This window comes from Cygnus olor, chromosome 7 (genome assembly GCF_009769625.2).
Source record: "Cygnus olor isolate bCygOlo1 chromosome 7, bCygOlo1.pri.v2, whole genome shotgun sequence".
Lineage (NCBI taxonomy): Eukaryota > Metazoa > Chordata > Aves > Anseriformes > Anatidae > Cygnus > Cygnus olor.
Window position 1 is genome coordinate 29887516 of NC_049175.1, and position 25357 is coordinate 29912872.

The 25357-nt window shown below is 35.7% G+C and overlaps 1 protein-coding gene across 10 annotated transcripts in view; it reads left to right on the plus strand.

The window, feature by feature from the left end:
• ATRNL1 (attractin like 1) overlaps nucleotides 1-25357 on the plus strand; it is a 494732-nt gene that overhangs the window by 51446 nt on the left and 417929 nt on the right. For all 10 annotated transcript variants that reach the window (XR_005821433.1, XM_040563160.1, XM_040563153.1 and 7 more), the window contains exons 6-8: nucleotides 10737-10911; nucleotides 11708-11795; nucleotides 24444-24699. Coding sequence is in view for 9 of the 10 variants with exons in the window: in XM_040563160.1 (XP_040419094.1) it covers nucleotides 10737-10911; nucleotides 11708-11795; nucleotides 24444-24699 (519 nt within the window). In the remaining variant the exon portion in view is untranslated. The remainder of the gene's footprint in view (nucleotides 1-10736; nucleotides 10912-11707; nucleotides 11796-24443; nucleotides 24700-25357) is intronic.

The window sequence follows — 25357 nt, forward strand, 5'->3', positions numbered from 1 at the left end:
TACTGAAATTGCCCTTCTGCTCTTAAAAGAAATATTAAAGTACCTACAGGTTACTTAGCTGATATGCCGTCTTCCCATTCTTTACATACTCTGCTTTTTTCGTTGCTGTTTCTTTTTACATGTTGAAAGTGTTGTTTTACTCCTATTAGCTGCCACACCCAAAAGACAGCATGAGATTGAATAAATTTCTATCATTAATAATTGATGGAGTTGTTCATTAAAAGACAGCCAGTGCACCCACAGAAATCCACTGAAGGAAGTGAGTTAGCAATACAGCCATTGAATAGAACCAACCCAGTGACAGAAGTGCTACTGAGTCCTCCAGAATCTCTCATGACTGTAGTGCATAAAAAAAAAAAAAAAATCCTGAAAGATATATCTGTAAAAGGAAATTGTGTATAGAATTTGCAGTAGGAATAGCACCCTTTTACTTGTGCATTGACTCCATGCAATATTCTGACTGTCATGTGTAATACTTTCTTTTCATCTAGAATTTCTGTACATACTAGCTTCCCAGTCTTTCCTACAGCAAGTAGAAATATAGACAAATTGATTTTTTTCCGCATGTTTTCATGAAACCCACATATTTTTCAATTCGTTTTTTAAAATTGTATTCCAGGTGAACTAGTTTATAATAGATTTTCCTTTATTAAAAAAAAGAATTACCAAAGTTTCTTGATGGCCTCTGGGAGAACACTTCCATATGCTATTAATATATATGCATTTATACATACACATGCATACATTACACCTAAATGCTAATTTCTAAACTGTCAGTATCTTCTACATAGGTTATTTGCAATATTGGAACCATAAATGTTTTTACCTATCTTACTGCTCTTGCAGTCTGCCAAAGTTTTTCTTGTTTTTGATAGTTCAAATTAGTGAGCTAAAGCAGGGTCTTGATTTCTATGTTCCTGAAGAGAATGTTGTTTCTTCTTGTTTCATATGTTGTTGATTAGAGTGTGTTTAGCCCTCTTATAGGAAAAATATTTCATTCAACTGCATTGAGTGATACAATAAATACAATCCTCATTCAAAAAATGAAAAGGTATTTCCTATTATAACATATATGGGGGTTCTTTTTTTGCAATAGCGACATCTTGTGGATACTGTAGGAGGAACATCAGTGAAGAACGATTAAAACAAGTACACAGAGAAAAGAGAACAGGGTCGTCTTTGGAGCAGAGTAATTGTTTTGAGTAGAAGTCAAGGTCTTTTCTTCATTATATGGAGTGCATTTTGTGGAAGTTGGGTGTTGTAATTGTAAATATTCACAGTTAGGCACTAGTCACACAAATTTAAATGATGCCGTGACAACAAAAGGTTTTAGGCTTAGAAAGCAAATAATTAATAGTATTGTTATTCTGAACAAAAGGTACGCTTGTTTTTGTAGTATTTGTAGTTGGTCTCAGAAATATATAGAAGAAGAATAATTTAATACTTCCTTGAAATCTGGTTAATTTAAAATATTAACCTGGGAACATGAAGGAAGCTGGAGTTTTTCATGAATACTGCTTCCTTTTATGAGCACTTTGTCATTACACTGCTGGTTAATCTGGCTTGGTAAGTTGAAGTAGAATGTGCTGATGCCTGCTGGTACAGACCTTGGGTGTATCTTGGGCAAAGAGGTGTCTTAAAACTATTGATCTATTCTCTTTGCTAGGCACAGATAAGAAAGAAATGGAAACTTGACGGAGACAAAATTTTTAAGAAGTTGAAAAGATAATTTTCAGAAAGATGTTACTCAGTCTGAGTATACAGCCAGCAATTTATCTGTGATACTGGTAACCCTGTCTTGGATTGTCTCAGACTGTAAATGAGCAGAGGAGATGCCAGAACAGTTGACTTCTATAATGCCATTGACAATTCAGAATGACTGGAAGGAATGCAGACAGTCCCATATTTTTTAGCACTGTTAAATGGGCTATCTGTGGAAATGCTGAAAATATTAATTAGTCTGAAGGTGCCACGTCCCCCCAGACCTTGTTTATGGAAGCATTCTTTAACTTCAAGGAGCTTGACTTAATTCCAAAGGCAGCTCAAAAGTTGTTAGGTTGATGTCAGCGTGTCAGTTTCGAGACCATAATTTGAGGAAAGGAATAATTAACCATATAGTATGACTGAATTGTGAAACAGCTGAGATGTGAATTTATCAATATAGTTCATACTAAAATAATTTGTAAGAAAAAGCAGTAAATTTTACCTGAACGTCAGCATTTGATGATAGGAAATCACTGAAACTGGTATACATGAGGGAACAATAACAACAGCAGAGCTTGTTAACTGGGAAATGTCAGTGGGAGTGCTAAACAAGAAACTTAAGAGGGAAAGATGTAAGTACTTAAAGACTGATCTTGGGACTGATCTTGTTACATAATTTTTATAATCTGGTTATAAGACTGCTAATGGAATCTATTAATATGAAGGCAGGAGTAGTTTTTAATATGAAGGAGGACCAGAATATCGCTTAAAAAAAATAAGGTGGGGTGGGGGGATGTTGGAGTAATGTGTGGGGTGCAATCACTTCAGTATAAATCCTAAATTCATACATTTAGGGACTAGCAATACTAAGAATGTGTTTTAGCGGCTAGGATTAAAGTGGGGAAGGTGACATGGAAGAAAACTTGCCTGTCTATCAATTAGAATATGAACGAATTCATATACTTAATTTTATATACTCTATAAGCTATAAAGTGTCAAGTGTACTGGTAAGATGTTCAGCCATAATCTACATTTAATCCTAGGAAAATATTAGTACTATACTTCATTTTTATTATTACACTTTTATGAATGCAAATTGCACAGAGGAGAACCATTAGGATGATCAGGGCAATGGAAGATACAGAGTTTGTTTAAATTAGTAAAAAGGCTGGGAGGGAATAAGACTGCTGTTTGTAAACATTAGCGGGCTGTACGTTATTAAAAGAGAAGCCAGCTTTTTCAGTTAAGTGATATCACTGACGAGGAAAAATGGGTAAACAGGTTGTCAATACATCTAGATTGAAAATTAGCAGCAGGCTTTTAACTATTAGAGCAGTGAAGATTTCTAAAAGTTGTTAGCAGAAATATTAGAGCTTGGTAGCCCACTGGCAGCATCTGGAGCCTCAAAAACTGCAGATCGAATGGGGCAGCTGTGTTATAGGCCCTTCTTCTTTTGGATGCTAAGCAGCAAAACTTTTTTTTTTGTTTATTATTCAGCTGAAAAAATCTCATATGCACGGTCTACCGAGGAGTGCTGTTGTGCTCAGTTATGACAGACTAGGAAGGCTTTCCTTGCAGTATCCACAGACAGCATTCCTCAGTTATTCCCCTTCCCCTGCTCAGTGCAGCTGTGTCGGGCTTTGATTCTGGCACTTCAGGTTTTATCAATTGCCTGCCGAAATGAAATGCTCAGCTGCTGGTTGGGTTTTTGCTGTATATCTATTATTCCTTGCTAGTTTGGGTACAGATACCTTAGCCTAACGGGGGGATACCTGGTGGGCTGGGCTCTGTCGTGGTTCCCAAATACGCAGGTGTCTGCTGCAGGGAGCTGGGTGAGCACAGGTCAGAGGCACAGTGCTGTGAGGCTCTGCATGCCCCTGGCCTTGTGGCCAGCCAGGTGGCCGGATCTGATTGTGTGGTTGCAGACACAGCATTAAAGGGCATCCACTGTAGGCCTGTCTAGGACAGACAACCCAGTATTTCTGGTGGGACGTGCAATTATTTTTTTGCCCAGTTACCTTCTCTCATCTGTTCACAGACCTGTGGTCACTGTGGATACTGTTCTTCAGCTTTTCTGATCCATAGGGCAAAGCCCAACCATTTGCTAAAAGATTGCTTCTCCTCTGCTTCTCTGACACTAGTTTCTGTGGGAGAACATCCCAGCAGGTAACGAGGGCAGCTCATTTGGCAGTCTGACTGCTTCTTGTCTTGGTTCATTGCCCGGATCAACAACTCCACTCCTTGCACCATTCATTGATAGTGGATTGGCATTGTTGGAGTTTGTCACCAAAGACCAGTCCCAAATTCTTCTGTCCCTGTGTTTTTTTTTTTTTCTTGAACAATGCTGTATCTTCTATAGCAGGTTTTTATTTATATTATTTAAAATATTTATTTTTATTTTTGTTTATGTAGCGACCACCTCATTGCTTTCCTGTAAGAAAGATGATTTGCTGCTTGGTAAAACTTCCAATATTAAGAGTTGTTAGTGAAAGTAATATGTTCACTTTTCTAAAAAGTAAAAAAAAAAAAAAAAAAAAAAAAAAAAAAAAAAAAAATTTAAAAAATCTTTTGAATCAGAATATTTTGAGTTGGAAGGAAATCACAAGGATTATCAAGTCTCATATTTTTAATAATCTCAAATTCATTATAATATGAAGATTTTATGGGATACTTGAGAATAGCAATATTTGGTTTATGTTTGAGTTGGTTGAAAAATTACCTTACAGTAATAATTCTCAACTCAAATGCTCATACATCAAATACGGAATAAATAACAGAATAATAAATACTTGATTTGAATGCTTTGATTAGATTGTATGAAACAAGGACCCTAACATTTATATTCAAAAGATCAATACTTTTTTTTTTTTCCTGTGATCCCGAAGGAGAAGATTAACGTTGAAGACAATAGATGATGTTTTCTCATTAGGTGGAAATTGATCTTATGACTCGAACTACTGGAACAGGTTGTTACTTTGGCAGTTCATGAAACTCCTCAATAAATAGAAATTAAATTCCTTCTCTTGTGTTGAGTGGGTAAATCTCTTTTTTTAAACCTATAGAATTTTTTTCTACCTTTTGAGGATAACATAATTGACTTCCAATTCAGTTTTATAAAGTTGTTTCCTGTGTTTAAACCTTTTTTTTCCCTTTGGATTGAGTGGGCAAGAAAGAAATCCAATTTTAAATGAATGGAGAAAAATAGTATTTGCATAGAAAATAGTAAAACGTGTATCTGTATTCTGCAGCTGTAGTGCTGCCTGTTCCACAAAAGACGTATGTTTAGTGGATGTGATGTTTCTGAAGTGAAAATGTATTTGTGCTGAAATAATGGTGATGTTTCATGGTATGTACATTTAAGTATGAAGATCTGTAAATTATATTCCAAAATCCTACGGTTTACCTTGCCTTTATAAGGCACTAGCCACACAAAAGCATTTGTTCTTTAAATCATGTTTCAATAGAAGTCAGTATTATTCTATTGCTTTTTTTTCCTCTCCTCAACTATATATAACATTTTTATACAGATTGATGGAGTTATTTCAGTATGTATGAATGTTTTACGGCTCTACTGAACAGGCAGTCCTGGCTGGTCAGTCTCACTTGTGTTGGTACAACCACGTGTATGTGTGCAAAGTGAAACAGGTAAGGGAATGCACCCAGATTAAAGGTTCATCTGGCCGAAAAGCAAAGCTAGTTTCAACCTGGATGTGTTCCCTCACCTGATTCAGTGCAGCCACGTGAAAATTGGTGCCAGCGGTGATGTGAGATAGGGAGTAAGGAGGCCAAGGGTGGCTCTTCTGGTGGCAATGTCAACTTCTGTCACTTTGATAATCACGTGCATCATGCACAGGGTATTATATTCTTTGAAGAAAACAGTGGAGGATTTAATGTTTTCAAGCTCCTGAGTTCAGGTACATGTCCTCAGAATGTGTCCCTCTTCTATGCCAGACCTGGGAATGTGGTGTTTCTCCTCTCCATCTCACTCTTCCTGTCATTCGTTGTAGACCTGCCAACAACCAAAGTACTGAGGTTGCAAGCAAGTTATCTATGATTCTCTCTAAATCACTGATCTGGTTATCAGTATTAAGATTTTTGCATTGTTGTATAAAAAGTTTTTGTTTGTCCTCATTTTAATACAGTCATTTTTATCTCAGCATAGTGTAGGCAGGAATAATATTTTGGGTTTGCTATGTGAATTTCTGTGCTGCTTTGTCTCCAGAAAAGAAAATCTTAAATCAGTTGTCAGGCAAGTAGTTTGTGTTTCGTTTGTGGTTTGCCACTAGGGGACACTGTTGACCACTACGTTTCTGTGCAAGAATGTTATCTTTTATTGAAAACATAAATATCTTTTCATTTTACTGGCGGCACAGATTTCATAATTATAAACTGTTCCCTGATCAAAGAATAATTAATCAGTTGTTTATTTCTGAGCACTTTTAGATTCAAATTAAGTGTTTCCTGGTGTGATTTACCAAATCAGAATATTGTTGAGGTTACAATTTTACTACAGTATCTATATTAATGCTTAAGGAATAATATACTGAATTATTCCTACCTTCATTAGACCTCATTCAAATACCATCAATCTTTCCTGGGCAGAAGGTATAATGAGCAATGGGAATCGAGGGTCTCCATCATTTAAGCAACAAAAGGTAATCTGGATACAAGTCAACATCATTTTTCTATAAAGTACCAGGAAAAGTTGACAAATGATTAGGTACAGCTGATCTACCTGGTTGTTGTGTATAAGGAGTAATTGTAACAAGTTGCCCCAAAATGATAATATACAATGGAAAAACTTGATCTTTTTTTTCAGTAAGGATAATGTTTTAAAATTATGGACTTGATGTCATGTGCTTATTTAGTTTTAGTAAACATCACTGGTTCTCTTCTAAACATTTGTCCAGCTTTTCCTTGACTCTGTGTAAACCTTTGCATCCAGAGCATCCTTTGTCAGAGTTCCTTGGCAAGAAGGTCTGATGATTTTTGCATGAAGAACTATCTCCTCCTGTTTGTTTTGAATGTTGCTTCTTCATGCTGCATTTGATGGATCTCTCTCCTTACATTTGAAGGGACTGTAAATTATTCACATCCACCCTCTGTCACTTGTTTTATAGACCTTTAGCATTTGCTTCCATTATTTCTTTTTCCACACAGAAAGACCCAGCCAACTCGGTTGTTCCAATCACAGAAGCAATTTGATTCCTTTAAATATCATAGTTACTTTGCTGTAAAAATAGTCTCTAGCTATAATATATCTTTTATTGTTGAGAAGGGCTCACAGATTTCTAAGTGTGGGTGAATGTCCTGGTTTCAGTTAGGACAGTTAATTTTCCTCCTAGTAGCTGGCAGGGTGCTATGTTTTGGATTAGAATGAGAAGAGTGCTGATAACATGCTGATGTTTTAATTGTTGTAGAGCAGTGCTTACACCAAGCCAAGGACTTTTCAGCCTCTCTCTCTGTCCTGCTAGCGAGCAGGCTAGGGATGCAGCAGGAGCTGGGAGGGGACAGACCCAGGACAGCTGACCCAAACTGGCCAAAGGGGTATTCCATACCATCTGACGTCATGCTGAACAATATATAGGGGTGGCTAGCCGGGGTGGAGGGGGGGGCCGGCTGCTCGGGGATAGGCTGGGCATCAGTCAACGGGTGGTGAGCAATTGCATTGTGCATCACTTATTTCGTACACATTATTACTATTAATACTATTATTATTATTATTATTGTTGTTATTCTTTTCCCTGTCTTAATAAACTGTCTTTATCTCAGCTCACAGACTTCACTTTCCCGTTTCTCTCCCCCATCCCGGAGAGGGAGGGGGGAGGGTGAGCGAACGGCTGTGTGGTGTTTGACTGCCAGCCGGGCTAAACCACAACAGTGAACCACTGATTTATACATCGGGGTAACGGTGTCCTCTGTTCCTACCCTATGATTTGTTTTATTGACCATTGCTGAGTATTGTGGTATTTTCATTATTGTGGCAGTTTCTTAACCTGCAACTTTGCTACTGAATAGTGATGGTTAGCTGAGGCTATTGTCTGTTTAGTTGAGCTAGAACATAGCTTACATAGTTTTATCTATGTTGAATATATCCAGTCTATATTGAATTTCATGTCTAATTGTTTTGCTCAGTCACGTAAGAACTACTACTGTGGTTCATCAAAGGTTGTTCGTATTTTTTCTACCCTCCATAAATCGTCATCATCAGCAAGCTTTCTTCACTACTTTACTTTTGAGATCATTAACGTGTACATTGTGTAGCAGAGGTACAAGCAGAAATCCTCGTGGAACTCCACTGGTGACCTCTGTCCCTTTAGATGTGTTCCTTTACTCCAGTATTCTAGTTCTAGCTTACAGCCAGTTATTTAGCCATGCAAAGACCTTCATTCTCTTTATACAAACAGTCAAATTTCCTTAGAATTATTTGAGGAATTTTGTTAAAAGCCTTGTGAAAATCCATGTCAGTGTATCAAATGGATCGCTCCATCTTGGTATCTTCAAAAAACTTTTAACAGGTTAGAAAGACAGGCCTTCTTTTTGCAAAAGCTGTACTGATTTTTACGTGTAGTTTACAATTATCTGTCTATTGACTACTTTTGACCATTCTTTTAGCTTATGTTGATTTGTATGGTAGGGACATGAGCGTAGTAGGCCTGTAATTTTCCAGATCCTCCACGGTACCTTTTTAAAAAAAAAAAAAAAAAAAAGTCACTTGCTGCTCTCTCATGTGTCAGGGATGTTATTTTAGCTAGGTCCTTAAAAGAAACAAACAAAAAACCCAAAGCAAACACAACTCAGAATAAAACCAAACCTACCTAATTGTAGTTTTTACAGTCAATATGCTATATTTTGTTATCCTTTCTTTTTGTTCATTTGTGTTGTGGTTTAACCTGGCTGGCAGCTAAACACCACACAGTTGTTTGCTCACCCTCCCCCCTCCCTCTCTGGGATGGGAGAGAGAAATGGGAAAGTGAAGCCTGTGAGTTGAGATAAAGACAGTTTATTAAGACAGGATAATAATAATAATAATAATAGTACTACTACTAATAATGTGTACGAAACAAGTGATGCACAATGCAGTTGCTCACCACCTGCTGACTGATGCCCAGCCTATCCCCGAGCAGCCGGCCGCCCAACCCCGGCTAGCCACCCCTATATATTGTTTAGCCTGATGTCAGATGGTATGGAATACCCCTTTGGCCAGTTTGGGTCAGCTGTCCTGGGTCTGTCCCCTCCCAGCTCCTGCTGCACCCCCAGCCTGCCCGCTGGCAGGACAGAGCGAGAAGCTGAGAAGTCCTTGGCTTGGTGTAAGCACTGCTCTGCAACAATTAAAACATCAGCATGTTATCAGCACTCTTCTCATTCTAATCCAAAACATAGCACCCTACCAGCTACTAGGAGGAAAATTAACTCTGTCCTAACTGAAACCAGGACATATGATCATGGTTTAATCTTTTTGAATATTGTCCTGGTAACCTGCTGTACACTGCTGTTTAGCTGTTCCAGCTTCCTTTTACGTGTACCCAGGTTTTTCTGAGCAGGTGGTGTCCTCTGCTACCTGTATGTCCTCAGTAAGAATCTAAGTCTCTGTTGTTCCTTTTAGCTTCTTAATTTCTCTTCCTTGCAGTTCTTTTGTTCCTTATTTTTACATCTCCTTCATTTAACATTGGTGACGTTTTTGGCTTCTGTTATTCCTGTAGTTTTTTTCTCTCAAGAAACAGTTCATACATTTTTGCCTTAACTCTGTACACCTCTATACATCCTTCAATTTTGACTATTTATGTTTCTTAGGATCAAAACTAGGTTTTTATTTGTTTCTATGTTGTTGTTTATTTGCTTGCTTATTTTTTAGCATGCTAACACAGAGTTCTTTAAGAAGGTTATGCCCAGTGTGACTTCAACTGCTTTGATTTTTAGTAATGTGAAGTGAAGGATTTATTCCAGCTAGCAGGCCGAGAGGGACATAACATTGCTTACAGTATCAGTGTCAAATTACTGAAGTCAGTTAGCTGTCATACAATATGTCTGCCATCACTGATGATAAAAAATTTCAGTTCCGTGATTGATAATGCTCAAGGTAGAACACATTGGTGTCCTAAAAATTCAGTGTTTTCCCAGCTAGAAATAAAGCCAGGCAGTAAAGCTGTAGAGTCACTGATGAGGCAAATAGTTCATGTGCTGTTCTTTTTTTTTTTTAGCAGAATTGTAAATAGTAAATATATTGAGGTTTTAAATAACAAGTCTTTAAAGTTTTTCTAGTATCTAGAGTATAAACCAATGGCCAAGAGATCACAGCTTATTAGACAACAAATGGAAAATATTTGTTGTATATATGATTTTTAAAATAAACTTTAAAAATGACACATTTTGATGATTTTTCTTCATTTAGCGAAAATAATTGGCTAAAATATATTCCAAAATAATATATGGTTATAGGCTTTTGTAGCTTTATAGATTGATTATTGGGGTTTTATAAAATTTAAATACTCAAATCAGTCTGTCTATAAATCAATTTAGTGTGTATTGTCCTCTTGAAAGACAATGCGAAATGGCATTGGCAAAGGCCAAATTTGTATTCCTGAAACTTTGTATAGTATAACAGATATTGTAATGTAATCTACTGTAATGCTATTTGCTTTAATATAAACTTATTTTGGTTAGTTCAAATGCAGTACAGTTTTTCTCTGGAGGTAGCATATTGTTTATACTGTGCTACACCTTTTAGACCTACGTTGCATCTAAAAACATGATGTTATGCCTTTCTTTCAATTTGTGACTCATACAGTATGTTTTCTGAGAAGAATGCCGAAATGTATCATTATTTAAGCTAATCTAGCACTTCCAATTTGACTGATGTCTCTTGTTGCCAATTTTTCATTGAGCATCTGTTAAACATAAAAGTGTATACTGTATTTTATCAGAATGAGCAATCCTGACATCTGTAATTAAGCCTTTCCCATTTCTGCTTTATTGGCTTTAACATCTCTGTCTAACAGATTGTACAAATTGCACATTTGTTTACAAAACAGGTCCAGATTGTTCTTTGAATGTCCCTTCCACGGAGTCTTACTGGATTTTACCAAATGTAAAGCCATTCAGCCCTTCTGTGGGCCGGGCTTCCCATAAGGCAGTTCTACATGGAAAATTTATGTGGGTGATTGGTGGATACACTTTTAACTACAGTTCATTCCAAATGGTGTTGAAGTAAGTGATTTCTCCTTTATGATATCCCCTCTGATATGGCTTAGGGAAAACAAATATCAGCACAGGTACATCTATCCTGCTACTTAATTTGAAAGGTTTATGCTTTTTTTTTTTTAAGATTATTTATTAACTCTTATTTTCTGCTTACAGTTTTCTTATAATTAACATCTTATAAATAACTTGTTTATTAACATGTCTATTTTTCCTGTTTTTGTCTATCTTCTGTTTTCAACTTTTTTAATTATCCAAAAGAAATTCCATTATCTTTTGGTCTCTTTTCCTTTTCTGTCTGCTTTTTTTTTAACCTCTCCTCCATTGCATTGTGTTTTAATAGTTAATCAGAAGTTAATGGAAATTAAAATCAACCATAGATGTGAGAGGTTGCTTATTACCAAGTCTTCGAAGTAATGCAAAAGGTTGTGGCGTAGGCAGTTTAGTGTGTGTGTGTGTGTGTTGCTGATAATTGAGCTTAGTAACCTAGTTTCATAACTTGTAAGTCAAGTGATTTTTTATTATGATACCATTTTCTGAAACTGTTGATAGGTCCCTGAAAGAGATGTTCATGATTTTCCTCAGTGAACATTTAGTACGTTATCGTGAGTTAGTACATTGGTATAATAATTAAAAATGACTTTGTTACTGCTGCTATAACAGATTACCGCATCAGATAAACAGTGACAGATCAAGTCTGCACACTTTGCCAAACAGAAGTTTAGTTCAAACAGAAATTTAGTTCAAACATACAAAAGGCCCTATATGCAGGTAGAAAACATTTACTTTTTTATTTCTCTTCTAGCTACAATTTGGAAAGCAGTATATGGAACGTAGTACCTGTATCCAAAGGGCCACTCCAGAGATATGGACACACTCTTGCTTTGTATCAGGTTTGGACTCTTTAGCCTTCAATTTAATTAATTTCTTTGTGTGTGCTGTTAGCAATCTTAAAATGATTTGTGGATTTTTGAGGATAATTCAACGTTTAGTCCCTAAACACTTCGTATTAGCATTGTCCTTAGTACTTAAATCTATAGCTTTTTTTTTTTTTTTTTAAATTGCATTTGTTGTGGTGTAAGGGAGAGCAAGCTGGGAGCCAAGGCTGAGAGATACCATCCCACAGGAACCCAGCACACAGGGCTGGGTGCTGGTGGCAGGGTCCTTTGACAGCCTCTGGGATGGCAAGTGATGATCCAGGTCCAGAGACCATTCAGGGAGTCTAGTTGGGAGCAACAGGAGTCATGGCCGGAGACACGTCTGGAAACGTGTCTGAGGGGACCATGCAGGAGACAAGATCAGGTTCAGGTCCATCCAGTCAAGCAGTCAGGGACAGTGGGTCCTTGGCTGAGCCCCAGGTGATGCTGTTCAGGGCCATGTGGCCCTGTTAGTACCCTAAGGGCTGTGACACCAAGAAATACATTTTTGTTTTATTACACTTAGTACAGAACCAGAGCAGTATTTAAACAAAAGCCACCAAAACCAAACAAACAAGCAAAACCCAACCACAAATAAACTATAGTTGTAGAGTATCATTTTACTGTAAATTCAAATAAATGTGGACTGCCAGTAGTTTTGCTTCTACTAATATCTTATAGTCTGTATGCTGCTTTATTAAAACAACTTTTAAAGGCTTATTTCACTTAATGAATAAATTATTTTTATTGATAGAATATAGACAGGACTGAACATGAAAAAAAAAGTGTTTTGTTAATTAATTTTTGGCTAGTGTTATCAATATATCAAAAATATAAAGGACCAAAAATGAAAGGACCAAGGATCCAAAATATAAAGGACCAGTGAAAGTAGTGAAGTAGTGCATAATTTAGCCTTGTACAGACAATGGCAAATGTGTTAAACGTGATGAAGAAATACAGATTTCTTTAATCCCAAACTTTCAGTTATTTGCCTCAGACAACTTCAGTAGGGAAGAACAAAAAAAAATAGTGTACTAAGCCAGACCAGAACATTCATCTGACCTGGTAACATGTTCAAATAATGGATAGCAGTGAATGCCCAGAGAAGAATGTCAGGAAAAATGGCAAGAACATATAGATGCTTCTTCAGAACATTTTCCTAGTCTGCAAATAGGATTTTCTGTGATTATTATTACATATACTAAGAGTATCATTTCTATGAAAAGACTAGTACTTTGTCATTTTTTTTTTCACACTTTCAGACCTTTTTCCTTTTTTTTAATCATTGATATCATTCTGTGCCTAAGAATTCTGGGGTGACGTGTGGAGAAATGGAGAAATACCACCTTTTGGGATACTGCTACTTGCTCATTTAATTTTGATATTTTAAAGTTCTTTATACTGTTTCATATTTGTGTTCTGGGTACCACTCATGATTTTCTGTAAGTCTGACATATACTGACATATACATCTCTCATTTCTTTTTCATGCTGAAAGTTTCTTGCCTCTTTAACAATCTAGAGGGAAGCTATTCCATATGTTAGAGACAATGACGTCATTGCTATCTATCTTTTTTAGTTCTGTTACATCCTTTCTGAGATATGGGGGAATCACTGTTTGTGGTACCTCAGAGTTTGATGATGTCATAGACTTAGCAGTCTTACTTTTTTCCTTCATAATTCTTAACAATATTTTAGCATTTTGAAAATCAGCTATTGGATTTGTACTGGTATTTTCACAGAACTATCAATTACAATATCATGATCTCATTCCAGTCAACTAAAACCTTACCACTATATGTACAGACTTAAAATTTTTTATAAATTTTATATAAAAAATTTTTTTATGCAGCTCTTGATGATTATCTACGTGAACTTTTGTATGTCCGTCTATTTGTCCTTGTATTGCATGTTCAGTATTCTGAGATTTTTCTGCATTTCTTTGCCTTTGCTTTGCTTTCTTGCTCTTATGCCAGACTGAACAAACAGTTATGTGTGGGACACCACTGATGACCTCTCCTCACTGTAAAAAGTGACCATTTTTCCCAAGCTTCATTGAGTTATTTACCCTTGAGTTTTCTGTTTTTCCTTTCCAAGAGCAGCTTAGTTTCTTTAAGGCATAAGGAACAATATCAAGCATCTTTTGGAAATTCCAGGTAACTGTATCAACCAGAGCAGACCTTTTTTTTTTTTTTCCTTCAGGAAAATTCAGTCTTTTGTAGGATGTAGCTTCTGTTTTCAAAAGCTGTTTGAAATTTCCTCAATCTATCTTACTTCTTCATGTGTTCACTAATTCTGTCCTTTCTGTCTGCTGTTCCTGAGTCTCTTGGTATTGACACATGTTTAAGGAGGGAATTACACACATGAGACAGTGGTCAGCTGTTTCATTCTTAAATTCCTTCAGAACTGATCCTGATGACCTGTTGCTGATTGTTTTGTCTTTTTTATCCTTTAGTATGAGCTTTTGTTATTTTTGTTATTTTGCAATTTCTGCGATGGAAATACCTGTAAAGTCTACTGTGAAGACTTCAAATACCAAAATTAATTTTATTGCTAAGGCTGTATCTTCTCAGAATACTCTGTACTGTCTGTTGGCACCACAAATCATCTAGTTGGCTGTACTTCTAATGCGTTTGAAAAACGGTATGGTAGTACTTTATATATAAATTTTGCAGGCAACTCATCAAGCTGTTTCTTGGCTTGCCTTATATGTCTCCACATTTTAATCTCCTGGATTTGAAGCAGATTTTGAAGTACTTTTTCTGACTTCTAACAGTTCTCCGTTATCCTCTTGTAAGCTTGATTTATTTTGGTGTTTCTAGTGGGAAACTGTGCATATATATTTTTTAATTTTATTTTAAAATTAAATAAAAAGCATTCATGGGATCTGTGCAGCTGCCCTTAAAATGTCATCATATTGTCATTAAATATTTTATCCTTTCAGTTTCTTTTTATGAACAGTCTTCCTTTTATATAGTGTTCCTTTAGAAGTTAAAGAGAATTGCAGGTGTGGGTTTTTTTTTGGCACCCTCTCCTGACTTGTGTTGCTCTTCCAGAGATGTTGAATCTGTACATACCATGGTTAGTATTGTAAAGCTGTTTTACAGCAGTAATATGACTAGATTCTTCTATGTGTGCCCCAACATTGACTCAAAAATTACTTTTCTCTGCAGTTCTATGATTCATTACTAATGTATTATCTGTTCTTTGAAAGGTTAATTCTGACTGCTATCTTTGGTTATAACAGTTCTTGTGGAATGTGGACCTTTTAGTTGGGAAACGTTCAAGTAATGTATCATTTAGCAGTTCAGAATGGAGGCTTAAAATATCATTTAACCTTTTTTTATTTGACAACGTTAATATTTTCTTGAGATGTTCCAGACTGAAGGATAACCAACAAATATCATAGAATGAGTTGGGTTGGAACAGACCATAAAGACCATCCAGTTCCCGCCTCCCTGCAATGGGCAGGGACACCTCCCACCAGACCAGGTTGCTCAAAGTCCTATCTAGCCTGGTCTTGAACACTTCCAGGGATTGGGGTATCTGCAGTTTCTCTCGACAGCCTGTTCCAGTGCCTCGCCACCCTCTGAGAAGAGAATTTCTGCCTAACATCTAATCTAAGTCTCCCCAGTTTCATTTTAAAGCTGTTAACCCTTGTACTATTGCTGTCTGTCCGTGTAAATAGCCTTGTGATTCAGAGATCTTCCTTTCAGTGAGGAAATGCTACTCGTTAACAGTAATGAAGTACCAAACAAGTGTGTAGTTAAGAAGCATTGTTGTTGTCAAAGGCTCATGTTCATTAGTAATTAAAATCCACTAATAACGAACACAAACACCACTAGTGTCAAATAATTAACTACTAATACATTGGTTCTGCTAGCACTTATATCAAATATCAAAAGCTGCATGGGCCGAAGGAGCTGATCATATAAGTTGAAGAAATTTGAAGTGAAAATGCGTATCTTTTTTACAGTAAGTTCTTAAATTAACTTGTTGAGGTAATTTTTTTTATTTTTTCCTTTCACGTATTCAGTCTCTTGAAAAGCAGAAGAATAATTTAGTGTGAAGAGCGGTTGGACATTTATATAATACCTAGAGATGGCAGTTTTGAGCTGTGTTTTGAGCTGTGTACTAGTCATTGTGTAACATTTTCTGTTTAGATGAGAGGGGAAAAAAAAAATCCACAAAGAAATTAGATTAAGTTTTTGACTTGAGCTCCTGAGATTTCAAAGCCTTGTGCTAGACCAGAGTGAGAGCACAGAGCTAGTATTGCCTGATTGTGGTGCAAGGTAAATTGAAGCTATATAATTGACTCTGTGGAGAATGAAATAAGTTACTGCGCCCATTTCCCTCAGAAAGCTTCTTTAGTTAAAATTGAAGTACTGTACTTCTTTACTCTGAAGAAAAGAGATCAGAAGACTCCCACTGATGTATAGTTATAGCAAGTGACTAAGACTTTTTATGCATTTATAGTGGAGAGAGTATAAAAGTGTTCTTGCTTTTAGACCAGCTAAACTGTTAGTGTTGCCTTCAGTGCCCCTTCAGACTGGTTATTGGAAAGGCGTTACCTATCTCTGTTAGCGATTGGTTTTCCCATATCTCAAAGATCGTATATAGTTCCAGGCATCTTGATACTTGAAAAATGTCAACGTACTTTGAAATAAATCATAAAAGAAAAATGATTATGGAGAGACTGGAGGAAACGGCTTGTGAGGTTTTTAAGTAGGTACATACAGCTCTTCCAAACTACGACTAGATAGGATGTTAGGTGGTAAATTGAAAAATGCTAGATCCCTGGAATAAAGTACAATGGGAGTTGCATAGAGAGTGGGTGTATGGTCAGTGCTGTGAACTTCTGGCCACATCACAGAATTTGACCTCATAATTAAACTGTTGCTAGTAGTCCTGTGGCAGTGGAAGGATGACTGGGCATTGAAATTAGATTCCTTTGAGACTGGAAATAGGAATGAAGCAAACAGGTAGGCTGATGTAGTAGTAATTGTTAAGATGTTTCCCAGTATATGAGCCATTTTATATGTAGACAAACTTAATTTGACTCATTTGAGGTCTATGAATGTTACTTCTAATTTTAAAGCTTTATTAAAAAAGGGTAATTGTTTTGATTCCTTTTCTAAATTAATTGGTATTGATGTTGAGTGTATATATACTTTTCTGGTATTTTTATTAGCCTAAGCAAAACAAGAGTGAAACTTTTTCTGCCTCAACATGAGTGAGACACTCTGTCTATTAGTTTATTATTGTACTTTTATATGCCTACTCGTGTAGGCTATTGTAGTATAATTTGAAACAGCAGCTCTAGGAATGTAAGAGTCTTTTCTAACTCTTCTGTTAATACTTATTAGCCAGTTGTACCACCAAGTCGCATACTCTTATTATTTTATGACTTTCAATTACATCCTATGCACAGTTTGCTTTCTAATTCCAATTTGCGGACCTCAGAAGTCCTTGAGAACTGGGTAAGATGTGCCATTGCATGCTTCTAGTATGTAGTCTAGATAAGAGCCTATTCAGAGTTCCTCTGAAATTAAGTGGACCTTACTTATGAAGAGATTGGTTTCTTTATGTAAAACTGCAATATTTTTCATTCCTTTTTTCAACATTATATTCTAAGTGGTTTGAAAGTTGAAGTCTAAGCATGGTTGCCTTTTATGTCTAGTAGATCTTAAATTAGAGGTCTAATAAATGTTTTTCTATACAGTCTGTTACTTAATCGTTTTCAATATATTTTATCTAAATATTCTAAAAAAGACCAGACTGACTTCTCTGTACTAAACTTTTGGTTTATACCTTAGTTTTAGAGCTTGGTTCACGTAGTTTTATTTGCATGTTTTTTTTTTTTGGCCTGGTTTTCTGTACATGTAGGAATGTTCAGACAAACAAGTATATTTCAAATTTTGCCCTTTCCAAAAACATGCTGCTTTATTTTATTGTCTTGTATTTTGAATACAGCAGTGGTCCAGGAAAATGTCACTACTTTAAGGTATATAGGATATATAAATATATATATATATAATTCAATTAACTGATATTATCATTAAATTAACTGACTTAATTGAATCGTTCTCTGAAGTAATACCTTTAACTATATCCAGCAGCAGTGTGGAAGTATTTTAAAAATGAGAATCAATTTCATATGCAAAAAGCTGAAAAGTTTCTAATAGATTGCAAACACTGAAGTGAAATATCAGGTTGCCTGATAATGTGTCCTGACATAAGTTTTTATTGAAGCTTATTGACTACAGGGAGATATAATCAATATTTGAACCCGTGGATGTCAACAACATCTTTTTCTTAAGAAGGATCTGTTTCTTTTAGTACTATTATTTGAACTACTCCTCGTAAATATTTATTGTCAAGGAGCCAAGTTCCAGTATTTTAATAAACCTGAGAAATACAGCTTACTTTGTTCAATAAAAATTATTTTTTTCTAAAATAAAATTTATATTACTGTGTCATGCAAGTGCCTATGAAAACTTCCATATTAATAGTTCCAAATGTCTAAGGTGCTATAGACTTCTAGTTTTGACAAGGAGACTCATGCAAGAATTTTTAGTTAACATACCAGATTGCTGGTCATTTTTGCAATTTTTTATCCTTTTAACTCTATCAAAAACAATAATTCATTTGCCTATTTTATGGAAGTTCTTATGAAACTTTGAGTGTGCAAGTATCCATGGTTATAGTTAATTTATTATTGATTTATTTATACTCTTAAAAGCAGAGGATTTATATTTGGATTTGGGGCCTTTATTCATTTACAGAAATTAGTGCTTTCCTGTAAATACCTGTCTTCCTTCATTAGAATAATCCTAAGGATAAACACACATTGAAAGTTTTTATTCTTTTTCAGGCTTGTAAAAGAATTTTGCCTTTTAAATTATACAGCTTAGACTGCTAGGCTGATTGCTATTTGTTTACCAGAAGTCTATAATTTTTTCCTATACCATCTGTTTAGGTCACACAAAGTAATTGACTTTCCAAAGTGTGTTTTGATTTGTTTTGTTTTTGTAATTCTTAAATGAAAAAAAAATAGTTTGGATATTGTTCGTGATCATTTAATTGATTATTTTCGTATTGTTTGTCATAAAGGAAAAAAAAATTAGATTTGTAAAACTGGTAAAAATCTATTGGAAAGTTTTTTTTTTTTTTTTATTCCCTTGAAACAAACAAGCTATAGTGTTGGCTGTTTTGTTTGCTTTTACGTGAACAGTTGCCAAGAAACCAGCTGTTGTGGTACATAGGTTTCTTCCTATGTCATGAATGAGCAAGCTGCCTACCTGCTCATCTTACCTCTTACAGAGGTTTCTGTAACTTTGGTAAATTTAGTAGTGTAAAGTAATATATCTGAAATGACCAAGGTTAGTATGTAGACTAAATACTTCCCTGCACTCTTCACTCTGCGATTTAAGACATTGCTAAGACAGAACCCCAAAATAAAAATGTGTTGGAGACCTTGCGGCTTCTTGATGCTTACTGCCTGCTGTTTTGTGTTCTGTCATGGACAGTCTGCCTCTTGGCCCTTTTGCTCCTCCAGGCTGTAGAGTGCAGTTTTTAACATCTTTCATTTGCAACACGTGTCCAGATTGTCACTTTTCCTCACTAATTTCATGAGGATGCATTGTTTTTAAACCATTAGTTGTTTTTGTTCACCTCATTATGCCATCTTATTATGAACAAACATGTAGTGTGCTTCATTCGTGTGCTCAAAGGTGAGCAACATTTGTGTCCTAGCGCTCTTGAAAATCCGTATCTGTACTGTGCCTGTCAGAAAGCCTCGCCTTTAGTGCATACCTAGGTTTATACTTGGTTTATAAGGGCACTCCTTATTTTCTTTTACTATCTTTAGGCTGTTGAGGAACATTCGCACTTTGTTTCCCTTGTGTAATATCTTCCTAGACTTTCCAGAATATGTCCACCTTTGCGTGCCTAGTTTAATACCTGACTATTGCTTTTGTCCTTTATAAATATGCATGTAACATGTTTGATTCTGTAGTTCTTCTGTAGTTTTTGGTTCATGTTCAGCTGATCATTGCTAACTTGTGAAGTGTTTTTATTAGTTTTTTTTATTAGAAGCTCCAGGAACTCTGTAATCTTAGAAATAGCCCTGAGCAAAGCTTAGTTAAATCTGTTTTTGTGGTCGATAAAGCAGTCGTCATGACCTTCTTGTCTTTTTCTCTGTATAACTCTGTGAATAGTCTTGTGTACAGGATCTGCTGTGTCATTTATAAAGATTGCTCCTCACAGAAGTGTTCTTTTATCTGAACTTTGAATCATTTAAGTAGAACTGTGAGGAGGACTTTGTCAGCTGTCTGAGTAATCATTTTGAAGTTCGTGTGGCTCTTCAGGTCACCTTTTTTTTTTTTTTGGTGTTGTGTCTTTGCTCAATCTCAGAAATCTTTTTTTAAATACTGTTATATTTCACTTGCAACTACCTAATTAGCTTCTTCCTGCTGTAATCTGTTGTCTGTATTTAAAAAAAGGAGAGAGAGAAATTAGTTGATTATGCTAGAGATGCTGATTTACCTTAGTTCTATTTGGCAGTATAATGAATGAGCTCTGAGCTATCTAGGTTAATTTTAAGGATAATATTTGCTTATGCTATTCATGTTTTACTAGCCCACAAATCCCCTATAATACCCCCCACCCTCCTGCCTGTAAATTTTAAGAACTAAGAAACAAGCTCAATCAGATCTGTTACTTCTGTTACCACGTTGCTTTCTTGGTCCTTCATCCTACCTAAATACATGATGCTTTTTATTCAGCACTCGACAGCAATTTTAGATGTCTCTTAGACACAGGGGGAAAGCAGCATTCCTGAATGTAACAGAGCATGTACCTCCTCAAAACATGTATGTAAGGCAGGGCAGGTTGGCCTGAAGCTTGAAGCCTGTGTCAAAGACCAAAAACCCAGTTAACGATGACATGTTATTTCTCTATAAACATGATGGAATTAGGAAAGTACTGTAAAAGCTACTGTACAAAATGTATCTTGATACTGTAATTATGGACATTGGTCATTGCTGATGTCAGATGTATTTTTGAGATAAATCTTATTTCTGGTTAATTCAGTTGTAGCACCCTGCTACCTGGATACCTAAGCTTGCACAGAAAAAGTGAGGTTGATAAATAGTCATTTTTCTTATGTGACTTGTTATGAACTGTAAATTCTACCTAGTGTTGGTCCAGTTTGTCCAGCTGAAGAACCAATTAGGAAGCAGGGTCACTCTTTACCATTGATGCATTTCATGATGAGTATCCCAGCAGGAAATGAGTCAAATGTTGAGACACTGAGTGTTTTGTCTCAGAAAGGAAAGGGGTGGTTATGTTCTGTGTTATTGTTTCTATCATGCTGTAGAAATTTGCAGCTGCCTTGACATTACTCATTCGTGTAGGGTCAGAACACATCAAGAAGTTGATGTTTTAGAAGTCTACAGATAAAACTTAAGCTTCACTGAAGCAGAAATTGCATCCTGATTTTGCTTACCTTTTCTTACACTTCCCACTTCAGAACAATCATCCACTGAAGTTTATTTTCATCTTTACCAGGAAATCTTCTTATCACTTACCCTCAGTAAGATACCTGTCTAAAGCAACTTTTAATGCTTTTAATGTGTATTTGGTTCTGATGAAAAAGTTGTTGGATTGGTTATCCAGTTACAGCTAATCTGTGTTTAAAGAAAAAAAAATAAAATAAAAGGGAGTTGGATGGTGAATGGTGTGTGGCCCAGGGAAGAAGAAGAAGAAGAAAAAATTCTGCATCATGTATCATGGAATATTGGGTCAACTCATCAGTAGAAGACTTTTGAACCAATAGTTGTGCTGTAGCACACTTCTAGAAAACACCCTGCTATCCAAGAAAACTAAGGCTATCAGGAGCCTAAAATGATATAAATACTTTTGTTTGCCATCTATTTTGGTTGCTGTGGTTGTCTAAAACATTCATAAGACTTATGGGGAGCAGTTCCTTTGGATATTGCCTTCCTTCATGAAATTTGAGAGTATGTCAAGAAAAATCTAACAGTATTCCATCTTTCTAATTAATAGTAACTGATATTTGAGAGCATCTTTGAAAGTAAGGCTCCGTGTTACAGGACAAAGATCTAGAAGAAGACTTCTCAAGAAATAATAGGATGAGCCTAGCAGACAGGTATTGCCAGAACAGCATTCGAAGCAAGTCTTCATTCCTTACCCACGATAGCAATAACTATTATGGTATGACCATTGTTACTGTGGTATTGTGAAAAAAGTCTTGGCAGGTTTTTAGGGATTTGCTCTTTTAGAGCATCGAGGTTTTTAATAGTGACATAGGTGTAACAATGCACTTATTAAAAGTATCTCTTATTGTGATTTTGTGTGTCAGCAGTAAAAATCATGATAGCAGGACAAAGTTTTTTGATTACTCTCAGAAATAAATTTTAAAGGGGAAAAGGTGAATCTCTGTGATCTCAGCTCTTCCTGTGACTGGCACATTCAAGAAAATTAAATGGAAATACTGGGATCTGGACAACAATTTTCAGATTTTTTCACTTTTATTTTTGTAAGCACCTGCCAGTTTCTTTCTCGAGAAACTTAAATCTAGGATCATGTCAGCTGATTTGATTCTTGAGAAATTTGCTGTCAGGTTTTCATATTTTACCTTCCTTTCCGCTAGGCTTTTTAGGGAATTTCTTCATGAGGAGCTTGTAAGAGCAACAGTAAGTGGAAGAAATGGAAGAAGTCCCAGAAAAATCTAAGAGAAATGTTTTCTTCTCTTGCTGTGGAAATAAGTTAAATTATACATATATATATATAAAAACATGTATCTCAGAAATTCTATTTAATATTTTTTTCTGAATTTTTAATTTAGTCTGTCTTGCTTCTTTGACATCTGTAGATTCCTCCAGTGTTTACATCCCACAAAAACAATTCTTTTGGATGTGTGTGCAGTCAGTGCCTCCTCACAGGTTTCCTGGGTCTTTACCCAAGTTCTTTGAAATATTGTTTTATCTCATAGGAAAAAAATGGTTTCAGATATATACCTAATCCTAAGGTAAAGTCATACTGGAGGATGTAAATGTCTTTTGTTCAAAGTCAAGTCCTGACTAATCTCTAATGCAGAGTATTGTTGCGTAGGAGCAATTTTAACTTCCAAATCAAGAAATGTTTACCTACATCAAATGAAAGAATAGTTTAAAATTGCAGAAATTTTAAGTGTGCTCTTAAAGACAGGTCAGGCAGTTTAATTGTTTGTTAACTGACTAATCTCTCTCAGGAGTGGGGAAGTTTTTCATGTGTTTCAATGTGTTTCATTGATTCTATGTTGTTTACTATCCACTAGGTATACAGACAACATCCTAACCACCTCAAGTCTTTGTTTTGCCAGTCTAAATAGAATGTCAATCTACTGATCATTTATTTTTTACTTGTCTGTCAGTTTGAGTTCATCTTTCTTGAAGTGTATGAAGACAGTAACGCTTAGTTTAAATTTCTACTTACATCCCTTCAGCTCCTTTTAAAATAAGACTGAATTTTCCCCATGGTTCATTCAAGTTGCTTTTTTTTTTTTTTCCCCCTGCGGCCCAGTAGTTAACTGTGCCTGCAGTTTTGATTTTTTTTGGTTTTGTTTTTCTTAAGCAAGTAAGATTGAATTTGAGTTAAACCTGAGTATTAGTTATACTGCAGTATGCAGGAGACAACTGCCCAAACACTGTGTAGATTAGATGCAGACTGCATGTGGACTTGCTATGTCCTAGCAAAGACTAACCGTCATTCTCAGAACCAGAGGCAGTATTTTTCTACCTGGGATAAACTGTCCTTGAACAGTGAGCCAGTCAGTGAAGCCAACAAGCTGAAATTCATTCTGTGACTTATATGCCTTGATTTGCTACTCTAGATGAAATTAGAGATATAGTAGAATCAGTTTCAAGTCAATTTTTAAGTAAATCACTCATTTATCTCAAACAGCAATGCCATCTGTTTTGATATGTGGTTCATGAAGACCATGCTGTTTTGCATCCCTTTAGTACTCAACTAACTCTCCCATTGGGATATGATTTTTAGCAAATGTGCCCAAGGGGATGCTGTACAGACATGGTCCCTTTTCTTTGGGCTCATTTGTGAATGATTGTGAAGTTTCTGAGGACTTAACTTACGTTGTTATTAAGATAAAATGTTCTCCCTTGTGTATATGCCAAATTAAATTCCCATAGATTGAGTGTATGGTAAATCACATTGTAGTTCTGTGAGCTATTCCTTAAGAAAACAGTATAAACCCTTCTGTTTGTTTATTTTTTATTTTTTAATAGCTGCAGTATGAATTAGAGTCATGTAATTAAAGCTTTTCTGCTTGAAGTAATCCAGCTGAGATTCATTTTGGTGTCATTTTCATGGCTGGGTTTATTCTTCAGTGAAACATTCTCCTTATCACTGTTGATTTAGCTTAAATATTGTTGTCTGGGACTAGTGTCTGATATTGAGCTGTTTAATGTAGTATCTAAATAGTAGCTAAATGTGAAGATTTAAATCAGATTGTTCAGTTATGAAGTATTAGGCAGCACAGAAGTATGCAGTTCAGATGTTATCTTACTATAATCAATTAACTGCTCTCTCCCAATTTTTACAGGAGGACATCTACATGTATGGAGGCAAAATTGAAACAAATAATGGCAATGTCACTGATGAGCTGTGGATTTTCAACATACACAGTCAAACGTGGAGTATCAGAACTCCTGCAGTACTTGTACATGGCCAACAGTATGCTGTGGAAGGTCATTCAGCACACATAGTAGAGCTGGACAGCAGAGATGTGGTTATGATAATCATTTTTGGATATTCTTCCATATATGGTTATACAAGCATTGTGCAAGAATACTACATCAGTAAGTCACTTTCAAATATTTTTTAGCTTAAGTACGCTTCCCCTTTTCACAAAGGAAAATATATATTTGGCAATATGAATAAAATCTCATTTTTTCTAACTATGTAGATCAGATTTATTGTTAGCCAGCAGTATTCGTACATCTTTGGAGTATAATAGCTTTGGCTATTTGTTATTCTGTACATGGCTGTGGTACTCTAAAGGGGGTAAAGGCTGAAACAAAAAATTCCAAATACTTGTTCATGTTCTGATGGAACTTACTCTTTTTACCATATGCTTAATGTTTTTACTACATAGTTGAGTAAAAAAGGGTGAATGGAGTGAAAACCAAAGGGCAAAACAGAATACAATGAAGAGCAGTTATTAAAAGAATTTAGTTAATTTGAAGATTCTTAGATTAATGTTGCTGTAATATATTCATGTGTATTTTCAAAACCTAATATACTTTATCCTTATGTATAGGCTTTTCTCTGAAGTGTGTACTTGTTGCGACTAGAAGAAATAAAAGAAAATTAAGACTAATTTTTGTAAATAACCTATCATGTCTGTCTGGAATTCCCCTTGCACCACAGCAAGCTTTTCTTATGGGTGATCTAAAATATTAGAATTAAATAAACCAAGATGTTTTATCTTATACGTGATACTTCTAAGATATACTT